The sequence below is a fragment of the Anomaloglossus baeobatrachus genome, chromosome 1, assembly GCF_048569485.1.
Source record: "Anomaloglossus baeobatrachus isolate aAnoBae1 chromosome 1, aAnoBae1.hap1, whole genome shotgun sequence".
Classification (NCBI taxonomy): Eukaryota; Metazoa; Chordata; class Amphibia; order Anura; family Aromobatidae; genus Anomaloglossus; species Anomaloglossus baeobatrachus.
The window spans coordinates 901,138,751-901,150,933 of NC_134353.1; the positions used below are offsets into that span (position 1 = coordinate 901,138,751).

At 42.1% G+C, this 12,183-nt stretch overlaps 1 protein-coding gene across 1 annotated transcript; it reads right to left on the bottom strand.

Moving 5' to 3' along the window:
* Nucleotides 1–430: 430 nt before the first annotated feature.
* Nucleotides 431–10,806, bottom strand: LIPG (lipase G, endothelial type). The gene is made up of 10 exons (XM_075343047.1): nucleotides 10,578–10,806; nucleotides 8,407–8,600; nucleotides 5,569–5,748; nucleotides 5,334–5,445; nucleotides 4,951–5,175; nucleotides 4,501–4,743; nucleotides 4,290–4,413; nucleotides 3,708–3,920; nucleotides 2,762–2,866; nucleotides 431–2,181 (listed from the first exon to the last, which is right to left on the bottom strand). The coding sequence occupies exons 1-10, from the start codon at nucleotides 10,675–10,677 to the stop codon at nucleotides 2,169–2,171; spliced, it is 1,509 nt and encodes a 502-aa protein (XP_075199162.1). The 5' UTR covers nucleotides 10,678–10,806; the 3' UTR covers nucleotides 431–2,168.
* Nucleotides 10,807–12,183: the final 1,377 nt, after the last annotated feature.

The following is a 12,183-nucleotide window of genomic DNA, read 5'->3' on the forward strand; positions in this document are numbered from 1 at the left end:
AGCTTCACATCTATGAGTTAATCTGTCAATGTAATTTAAGTCCATCAAAACATCTTTTCTAGGATGTTTAGTTGTGTCCTATCGCAAAGCATAATACCCATTATCCTAGACAATAACAGACATAGCAGCTACAATAAGGTCTCATGCCCACTCAGAAATGAAGTTGAAGTTAATGGTCAAGGAGGAACAGTTGACCTTTTTAGAAAGCTTTTCATCTTTTGAAACAGCTTATGGTAGTTGCCAACCCTGGTGGATTTGGGTCCTAAATTTCGTATATGGATATAGGAGCCAGTGTAAAATTTTTAATTTGCCAGTGTCTTGTACAAAGTTTTTATTTGGTCTTTTTGGACCATCATAGGCATTGAGGAGCGTGATCACCATTCATGATCATCTACCATGGACGAACATGAAAAACCAAAAACACGTGATGTTGTAACTAAACTTTTATTTATTCTTTAAATAATTTAATAAAAAAAAAATGATAAATAAAATAGCATACACAAGTTCATTATATACACATTTCATAAATTAATGATTCCATGATGGAGGATGTAGAGGTCTATACATTAAAACTTCAGTGGAATGGCAGCTTTTGCCCCAAGAACGTTCATTTTTAAAGTCAGCGAGATCTATACACAATGTATATACAGGTATTTACAGCAAGATGGACGACAAGGAACCCTCCGCTCATGTATCATCCCAAGGTACATTCCACCTTGATCATTGACAAAGCATCATAAGACTTGGAACTTCCCAACCTCTCTCCAAGACCACCGACTACCTAGACCTGTGGAGCTTGGAGAACCCATCCAAGACGTTGGAACTTCCCAACCTCTCTCCAAGACCACCGACTACCTAGACCTGTGGAGCTTGGAGACCCCATCTAAGATGTCACAACCCATGTCAGATCTCCAGTTCCGGCACCAAAATCTCAGCTGTTTGGAAAAAGACCAATATGCCAAAATTCATATTTGAGAAATAAAGGCTTAACTTCTATTCTGAAAGGAATACTAGTCAAGCCAAAGCACCAATTCATCTGGCCCGAGCCCAGTATGGATGTCACGACTGTTGGAAAGAATGCAACATGGAAGATTGAAGAAAAAGAAAAAGTGGGAAGTAATGGCTTTTTGGAGTCCATCTTGAAACATTCCAGTAATTGCCATGGACCATTAACATACATAGGGGAAAATTGAGTTATTCCCAAATCATAGATTGGTATTTTCGGACAGAATGTTTGAAAAACTAGCACTTTTGCAATTGCCTGTTTATTAAAGTTTATAGCTGTTCTTGAGAAATCATTGCCTAGGAGCCCGACCACCCAGTGGACAAACATGCGCAGTGCTTACAAGCTTTCTATTGAGCTTGTAAACACTGCTTTGAATCTTGCCATGATCACACTGTTCAATCCTAATCCTGCTCAGTTTCAGTGCAGTGCTAAGAATCTAACAGCAGTGGTGGTCGGTTTCCTAGGTGACGAGCACCAAATAAGACTAAACAAAACATAATATTGCAAAAATGGCTAAAAAAGTTCAACAGTAAATTGCAAAAATGCTTGTTTTTACAAGCAATAATCTTCTATGAAGGTGTCATAACCAATTTGATGGATGGACCGCCATGTGACTGGGCTACCACAGCTCAGAATAAAATACTGACAACTGGATCTTCATATACAAAATGTTAATAACTGAACCATTATAAATAAAAAAGGACTACACCGGTCACAGTCCTTGCCACAGCCCACACACTGTATAAAAATATAAACATAGAAATCTCAAGATTGACGTGTACAAAAGAAGAAAACGTGGGAGGAAAGTGTAAAGTATAGTGTTAAGGTGAGGGGGGGCCCGTTAGTAACACAGTAACAGCAGCAGATTACTATAATCTCGTTAATCCCAGTGGTCCTTTCAAGAAAAACTTCCTTCTTTGTAACAGTTTGGGGGGGGGGTGTAAACTTTTGCAAAGTCTCCATTAAAGGATTAGAGTGGAAGATATTGCTCCCACCCAACCCCTATTAGGTCAGTGACTGCATCATTACAAGGCTTCATTAAGCAGCATATTTTTTTGTCAGTGCTTCATCGGTGTCTCCATGTAGAGCTCCGCCCGGTTATAAAACGTCTTCACATGGTAAGAATAGAGGATCGCGGAACCCGTATGATGGATCCAGGCCCTTATAAATTCACCCTATCAAACAAAAAAACAAGTCAATGAATTGGTTTCAGGTTGGAAGTCTGTGCCAACAATGAGCTTTAGACCATTAATTCACATTTTGGGTCCCTTTAAAGGGAAGCTCAGCAGATTTTTGCTACCTCATCTGAGAGCAGCATGATGTAGGCAAAGAGATCCTGAATCCAACGATGTGTCACTTAGATTACTGGGTGCAGCCGTTCTGACACAATCAGAATTTTTTAGTCAGCAATGCAGTAGAGCTGAGAAAGCTGTCCCCGCCCCCTGACTACATAGAGATAGAGCATTGATAGTTAGGTGCCAATCAGGTGAGGGCGTGTGCTGGTCTGCCATGCACATCACATTGTCATCACAGCAACGATATGTCTTACTGCTTAAATATAGCAAACAGATTTGACTATGATAAGACAGGCATCCCTGAATTTTGTGTTAACCCTTGCAGCATGCTGTCTTCATCTTACATAGCAAAAACCTGCTGACAGATCCCCTTCAAGAAGCCTACAATGGTGTCCCAAACATGGCCACATTTACAATTAGTAAAACAGATCAACACTTTATTCTATGCCATAGTTCTTACCGTTTCCGGCTTTTCACTTCCCAGCCATCTTTACATTTTTCGAACACCAGTTCACCCCCAGGAGATATACGGCTTTCCTGAATATCCTTCAGACAGAATGTAAATCTACAAAAAAAAAAAAAAAAAAAAAAAAAAAAAAATATATATATTTATACAAGTTAGCAAAAAATAAAAATGTATCAGTCCAAGATAGCCCAAGTTTATCCTATTGGAGTCCACTAGAGCAAAGGACGCTCTGCTAGCCTCACTTGATCCCCTATTAGCACCGAGGGAACCACCATGTAAGATTAGATGGAGCGTATGGAGGCTATTGGGCATCTAAACCTTAACTGCTGACATTAAAAGGATATAATCCCATATCAAGCTATGATGCGCCATTGTTTTATAATTGCGCTGGGGTGTTTAGTTGGGTGGACCCCAATTATGCCAATAGGAGGAAGAGGGGTGACTATTGTTTACACTTCATTTTAAGGACTGTAATGAGTCCCAGGATTCCTCCCCCTTCGATGGTAAAGTGGGTCCAATTTTAGAAACCCCCAGAGGGCAACCATTCTCTACTAGAGTAAGGCTATGTGCCCACGGGACTCTATCTGCGGATTTTTCTGCATCAAAATCTGCACCTTTTCATAAGTGCGGATTTTGCGATTTTTTTTTTTTTTTAATTCAATTGAATAGGCAAAATCCGCATCAATAATTGACATTCTGCAGATTTTTGCGCACGAAAATCCGCTGCAGAAAAATCCGCAGCGTGGGCACAGCATTTCCCAAATCCCATAGAAATGGCTGGGGAGTAGCTGTGCTGCAGATTTTTGGAAAATCCACAGCTTTTCCACGAGAAATCTGCGCCAAAATCCGCGCATTTTCCGCAGCATGGGCACATAGCCTTAGAACCACTTTCATTGTGCTAAAAGACTGGCTCTACAAATTGCCCAGTATAGATACTCACTTCTGCTGGGTTTCGCCAGACTTCACCCGGATACGACGGATGTGCAATTCTTTTTTGTGGCTTTTGGACTGAAACCAGTAATTGGAGTTCCAAATACTGAACCAGGATTGTTTGGTCCCTTCCCATTTCAGCTTAATGGTCAGAAGATCACCCACATCATCTTCACTGTATACCAGGAAAGTGTTGGTGAAATTGTATCCGATTTGCTCAGGTCTACAAAGAAAGCTTTAGTTAGAGGATGAGGGCCAGCCAACGTACGAGGGCCAGCCAACGTACGAGGGCCAGCCAACGTACGAGGGCCAGCCAACGTACGAGGGCCAGCCAACGTACGAGGGCCAGCCAACGTACGAGGGCCAGCCAACGTACGAGGGCCAGCCAACGTACGAGGGCCAGCCAACGTACGAGGGCCAGCCAACGTACGAGGGCCAGCCAACGTACGAGGGCCAGCCAACGTACGAGGGCCAGCCAACGTACGAGGGCCAGCCAACGTACGAGGGCCAGCCAACGTACGAGGGCCAGCCAACGTACGAGGGCCAGCCAACGTACGAGGGCCAGCCAACTGCATATCTAGGCAATACTTACACAGTTAAGGCCAGAGGGATGGAATCATTCATAGTTCCAGCCAAGATAATTGAGAAAGTGGGTTCAGAAGTCTCCTCTTCCTTCATGTAGTTGAAAATGTGCATTTTGAGCTGATAGTGATAAACTGCAAGAGGCAAATACAGAGTTGAGGTCAGGGATGGGAGCCAATAACTGCAGAGGGGTACAACTGAGATACATTTGTCCTGCCTACCTTTGTATGGCATCTGTGCTCGGGTCTTTAGGTACATTTTGCTGTTTCTTTTGCTTGTGCTCCTCTTTGCATTATAACCAATGGCATTACATCTGTTCTTTCGACAGCTCAGGCAGATTCCTTTCTTGAAGCGGTCGGAGTCCGTGCATTGGAAGGCAAAGCTCTCCTTGTCTTTATTAATGAGAGAATCCACGAACAGGTGCACAGAACGCTCGTGTTCACACTTTACAGCATCGCCAATATCTAAGGATGAAAGGAATTATACATAGTCATAAAATCCACTCCAGTATTCTAGCAGTTACTGTACATACTTTTACATAGTGGGCAGTATTATAGTAGTTATATCCTTGTACAAAGGGGCAGTATTATAGTAGTTTTATTCTTGTATATGGGGCAGTTTTATAGCAGTTATATTCTTGTACATAGAACAGTATTTAGTATTATACTCACTTCCATAGGCTAGTGCCCCAAGAACATCTGTCAAGCCACAACCAGGCTGATAATCGCCACCATTGGGATAGATGTCAATATGTCCAATGGGCATCTTGATACCAATGCTGACCCCCAACGCCTCCCTGGTGTACGTGTGAAGAACATCCACAAATTCAGCATCATCTGGCGAGAGACGTTTATGAGCTTCTACATCTTCAAACATTGGTCCTGCTGGATCCAACCCTAGAATAAAATTGTAGAATAGATTGACATTCCTGATCGATGAGTATTGGTCTTACTTTCCCTTGATCATTAGCAGCTGTAATAGTTTATGGTATCTCTTCCTACTAAGTTTGGAGATTTCTGGCAACAGAACAGTCTAGATCTCGACTGTTATATACCTGTAATGCGCCCAAGTGTCCCAGAGACATAATTGCCAGCAAAGCCTGCAACGTGTGCACCGAGGCTGTAACCGATCAGATGGACGTTCTGAAGGGACATGTTTCCTTTCTCCTGTAGAAAGATGAAGCATAGCTTGCTGAATATTGTGTAGGATAAGAATTATTCAGCTGTAGGTATACAGAATCCAGTGCTCATGGGCACCACCAGGTCCTGGTAACTTTTGAAGCTTCTCACCTGTAGCCAGTCTATCAGGACAGCAGTCTCCTTCCCCACCAGCTTGGTGTGGTTGACAGCATCAGGGTAGAGTTGATGAGCCAGCGACATCCAGTCCACCACTATGATGTTGGCGTGCTGCTCCCTCTGCTGCAGGGCGCCCACCAGCTTATGTAACCAGCTCTCAAACAGTCCGGACATCTGAAGATCAAGAATCGAGGTTTAGCAACACAACGACAATGTCCACCAAGTGTCTTTTGGAAATCGTCACTTCTCTGGAGGCTAAACTGGCAACTCTACAAGTGAGCCAGGCCTTCAGATAAAGTTATGACTGTGCCAACAACTTAAACCCAAGGTTATGGTTCACCCATTATTTTTTTTTTCCATGATTTAAGCTGAAGTATAAAATCTACAAGGTAGGAAGGTACAAGGAGGCTAAAAAGTAACTGGAGGATCTACAAGGATGATTTTTTTTTTAAGTCTTTGAGCTCAATCTTATCATAGTATCATAGTATCATAGTTTTTAAGGTTGAAGGGAGACTCTAAGTCCATCTAGTTCAACCCGTAGCCTAACATGTTGATCCAGAGGAAGGCAAAAAAAAACCCCAATGTGGCAAACAAGTTCCAATGGGGAAAACATTTCCTTCCTGACTCCACATCCGGCAATCAGACTAGTTCCCTGGATCAATACCCTGTCATAAAATCTAATATACATAACTGGTAATATTAAATTTTTCAAGAAAGGCGTCCAGGCTCTGCTTAAATGTTAGTAGTGAATCACTCATTACAACATCATGCGGCAGAGAGTTCCATAGTCTCACTGCTCGTACAGTAAAGAATCCTCGTCTGTGATTATGATTAAACCTTCTTTCCTCAAGACGTAGCGGATGCCCCCGTGTTCCAGTCGCAGGCCTAGGTGTAAAAAGATCTTTGGAAAGGTCTCTGTACTGTCCCCTCATATTTATACATTGTGATTAGATCCCCCCTAAGCCTTCGTTTTTCCAAACTAAATAACCCCAAGTTTAATAACCTGTCTTGGTATTGCAGCCCCCCCATTCCTCTAATAATCTTGGTGGCTCTTCTCTGCACCCTCTCCAGTTCAGCTATGTCCTTCTTATATATCGGTGACCAGAATTGTACACAGTATTCCAAGTGCGGTCGCACTAGTGACTTGTACAGAGGTAGAACTATATTTTTTTCATGAACACTTATACCTCTTTTAATACATCCCATTATTTTATTAGCCCCGGCAGCAGCTGCCTGACACTGTCCACTAAAGTGAAGTTTACCATCCACCCATACACCCAAGTCTTTTTCTGTGTCTGTTTTACCCAGTGTTCTACAATTAAGTACATAATCATAAATGTTATTTCCTCTACCCAAGTGCATGACCTTACATTTATCTACATTAAACTTCAATTGCCACTTCTCAGCCCAATCCTCCAATTTACATAAATCTCCCTGTAATATAAAATTATCCTCCTCTATTGATTACCCTGCAGAGTTTAGTATCATCTGCAAATATTGAAATTCTGCTCCGCATGCCCCCAACAAGGTCATTTATAAATATGTTGAAAAGAAGCGGGCCCAATACTGACCCCTGCGGTACCCCACTATGAACTGAGACCCAGTCCGAGTACGTACCATTAATAACCACCCTTTGTTTCCCATCACTGAGCCAGTTTTTAACCCAGTTACACATATTTTCCCCTATCCCCATTATTCTCATTTTATGTACCAACCTTTTGTGTGGCACCGTATCAAAAGCTTTTGAAAAGTCCATATACACAACATCCACTGCATTTCCCTGGTCCAGACTTGAACTTACCTCTTCATAGAAGCTGATCAAATTAGTTTGACAGGATCGATCCCTCATAAACCCATGTTGATACTCTGTCATAAGGTTATTTTTCTTGAGATACTCCAGTATAGCATCTCTCAAGAAACCCTCAAGGATTTTACCAACCGTAGAGGTTAAACTTACCGGCCTATAATTTCCCGGCTCAGTTTTTGTCCCCTTTTTGAATATTGGCACCACATTTGCTATGCGCCAGTCCTGCGGTACCGACCCTGTTATTAAGGAATCTGAGAAGATTAAAAATAATGGTCTATCACAGAACTCAATTCCTGTAGTACTCTGGGGTGTATGCCATCCGGGCCCAGAGATTTGTCAACCTTAGTGATTTCGAGGCGGCGGCGTACTTCCTGCTGGGTTAAGCAGGTAATATTCAAGGGTGAATTTATGGTATCACTGGTCATGTCATCTGCCATGGCATATTCTTGTATAAAAACCGTAGAAAAAAAGTCATTCAGCAGGTTGGCTTTACCCTCATCCCCTTCCACCATTTCACCAAGACTATTTTTAAGGGGGCCAACACTATCGCTTTTCAGTTTTTTACTGTTTATGTAGTTAAAGAATATTTTAGGATATTATATTTAGCAGATGGGTCTACCAGGTTCTTCTGTTTTCTTGATTGTATCAAGCTGTTGAATTGCTGCTCTTCCTCTTCCTCTTCACCTTGTTTCTTCTATTCAGACCAGATCACTGGAGAAGGACATTATGGTCAAGAGAATAGAAGCAACAAGGCTAAAAAGGAAGACGAGCTACTCAATGGCCTGATATTATCAAGGAAACAATGGAGAAGACCCTGGTGGACCTATCTAGGCTGCACAAGATTGATCTTCCAAAGTGTTCATCCAGTGCCCAAAAGCTGAAAAAAAATAAATAAATAAAATACATTAGTACTATAAAAGCATAAGTCCTAGTAAGTCATCCTTGTAGATCCTACAGTTACTTTGTATATTCCTTATACCACCCTACCTTGTAGATATCTGCTACTTAGTATCTCGTGTACATACCGTCCACCCATGAATGACAATGAAGGTCTTGGATGACGAGTTGTAGCCACACTTCTGCAGACAGTCGTCGTTTTCTGGGTCCAGGTAACAACCCTCATCAGGATTGGCAGAGAAATGAGAATTGAACTGTATCTCGGATTTCTTGGGCACCAAGTCTTCATCAGCTTCTTTCAATAAATCAGCAATTGTGTCTTCTGCAAGCAATGGTCAGACAATAGTGGCGTTAAACATTGCACTGGAGAAGACGTGCTGGAACAATTAGTGGTTACCAGCTACTTTGACAGATTTTCTGCCTCTACAAAACCTGGTTGCCCTTTAGTTATGCATCTAGATCAGGTCATACGGACCCTGGAGTAACCACTAGACGACTCCTAATGGAATCATTCAATGTAAAGTGTCCTGAAGCCACAAGCCTCAGAAGAAGCTCTACTGCCCCCATAGGTGGAATATGGACATTGCATGTGGACTCCAGTATTAACCCATTATTTTAGCTGCAGGCATATAAAGGCATATTACATGACTAACACACCCAGACAAGCATTAATTACAGAAACCAACCCCGTGAGAGAATACAGTGACCCACTTATTGTAATAACCACGTGACCCACCAATATAAAGTCGCACTTACACTGGATTTAAGTAGATATTCCTATATGTGGATAACAGGCTTTCAGATTACTACTACTACTAGAAGACAACCAAATTGTTACATGTCTCCTAATTGCCCCCAACAGTCGTGCCCCATCATTATCTGTCAGCGGCTTTATATTGTGAGTGTGAATTACAGGTGCACAGTGCAAGTCGCTCTTTTGTTACATTGTGTCGCACAGATGTCTTATTATGCAAAATGCAATGTGCGTCCAAAATAACAGCGGACGCTCCAATCCTCCGGAGCGTTACCCCGTGCCAGATTGGTCTCAGATGTCGGGGGGCCACCACGTGCTAAATAATCTCTACATCCCATTGTTGTCCCCAAGTCCCCTCCGAAGTAATGAAGTAATACAGGCAGTGTGCGCCTACTGGGCATTATATGTAGGAGTAGAGGGGCAAATAAATAAATATGGGCGCAAATGTGTTCAGTTAATGAGATTTTGCCTCATTGTATATGATCTAATGAACAGTCTATACCTGACAGACTTAGAGGGTGTACAAACTTATGTTGATTCAGTTTGACAGCAAAAGCAGACAAAAAAAAACAAAACGAAACACACGCACCGGCAGGGGTGACATAATTATGCTGTATATTTACTTTATCACCCCCACTTTATAAATTAATTATATATATATATATATATATATATATATATATATATATATATATATATATATATATATATATATATATATATATATATATATATATATATATATATATATATATATATATATATATATATATATATATATAAATAAATAAAAATAAATAAAAATATGTAACTATATTAAAAAAAATTATACAAAAAAGCTAGCACATTTAATACAATCTAGAAAAATAGCGTTGTTAATATATTATAAAACTTTAAAATTTGTGCAACTACTAAATTTGCAAAAAATTGTATTATATATATATATATATATATATATATATATATATATATATATATATACATACACACACACACACACACAGTGTGTGTGTGTGTGTTTTTATAGATATAATTTAATTACTACATGTCTCAAATGGTTAATGCAGGATTTAAAGCCTAAATTAAAATATTTGGTTTTATTTTTTTCTTAAAAAATAATAATATATATTTTTATTTTTTAAGAAAAAAAACCCAAATATTTTAATTTCAGCTTTAAATCCTGCATTAACCATTTGAGACATGTAATAATTAAATTATATCTATAAAAAAAAAAAAAAAAACCACACACACACACACACACACACACACCTCATTTAGTAGCTCTAACCAAATATATAAATTATCTTTACACCTATAAAAAAAACACACTTATTTTCCAGTCCAAGAGACACGTAGAAGTTTTTTTTTCCTTCCACCATTGAACCTGACCTGAGGTGTCTGATCCCGAAAAGTACAGACACCTTCACAATAGCCCCACTCCCAGGAGGGAAGGGCACAGCCACGGGTCTCATGTAGCCCCCATTCATTCTCCCTATAGGGGACCCTATAAAGACCCAGTGGTAAAAAAGTGAAGGAGCCACTCACCTTTCAGTAACCCTTCCTCTGCCAGCACAGATGCCTCTACCAGTGGCCCTGCCAGCACCAGGCACATCCACATTAACTTATAGAAAAGGGTCCTCATCATTACTGCTTTCTGCCAACACCAGATCTGAGCAGAAGGAGATTGATTCTGATGGGTATTGATTAGGATTTCCGCTCTGCAGCGCTGCCTCCTCACTGATACAATGTAACAAGCTGCCGGCTGGTTAATACTCCAGCGCCGGTCACATGACCCATCGGCAGATCGCAGCCGGCTTATATAGCCTCCCAAATGCTGCCTTCTGATTGGTCACACCTCTCACACGCCCAAAAAGATCAAAAAATGAATGGGAAGAATGGGGCCGGCTCCCACCTCCAGCAGCGATCACAAAGGGGCCCTGTGACTGGAAAATGTGTCTCCAGTGTGATGTACACAGCAGAGCAGCACATGGGAATGTGTGACATCAGGAGGGAGGCAGCACATCTCTGTCACTGCTGGGGAGCCGCCATACAGACTACATACAAAGTGCACTATGCTGCAGCCTTCAGAGCGGAAATCTCCCTGCATTTCCTACCTAAAATACTGAACGTGTGAATGTGACCTTAGATTCAGAAAGCCCTCAGAGTGACTGAGCTGGAGTTTTAGGGTGGACAGGTTGGAGCAATGGAGGCTGTAAAGGCTGGATGGCAACTGGAGGAGTAAACTGAGGGCACCTGGAGAGTCAGCAAAGGGAGACTGGAGGAGCAGAGTCCAGATAATGGCACAGCACAGTACACTCCTTGAGGTACCAGAGCCCAGTAATGTAGCAAATGTGAGTGTTGTAGAAGAGCCCAGCAGCATAGCAGAGAAGCAGGAGCATAACAGAGCTCAGCAGTGTAGCAGAGCCCAGCAGCATAGCAGAGAAGCAGGAGCATAGCAGAAACCAGCAGTGTAGCAGAGCCCAGCAGCATAGCAGAGAAGCAGGAGCATAGCAGAAACCAGCAGTGTAGCAGAGCCCAGCAGCATAGCAGAGAAGCAGGAGCATAACAGAGCTCAGCAGTGTAGCAGAGCCCAGCAGCATAGCAGAGAAGCAGGAGCATAGCAGAAACCAGCAGTGTAGCAGAGCCCAGCAGCATAGCAGAGAAGCAGGAGCATAACAGAGCTCAGCAGTGTAGCAGAGCCCAGCAGCATAGCAGAGAAGCAGGAGCATAGCAGAAACCAGCAGTGTAGCAGAGCCCAGCAGCATAGCAGAGAAGCAGGAGCATAGCAGAGCCCAGCAGTGTAGCAGAGCCCAGGAGCATAGCAGAAACCAGCAGTGTAGCAGAGCCCAGCAGCATAGCAGAGAAGCAGGAGCATAGCAGAAACCAGCAGTGTAGCAGAGCCCAGCAGCATAGCAGAGAAGCAGGAGCATAGCAGAGCCCAGCAGAGTAGCAGAGCCCAGCAGCATAGCAGAGAAGCAGGAGCATAGCAGAGCCCAGCAGAGTAGCAGAGCCCAGCAGCATAGCAGAGAAGCAGGAGCATAGCAGTGCTCAGCAGTGTAGTAGAGCTACAATATAGCTTAGCATAGCAGAGCTGGAAATGTTAATGATGTTCTTGTAGCAATGTAGCAGAACCCAGCAACATAGCAGAGCT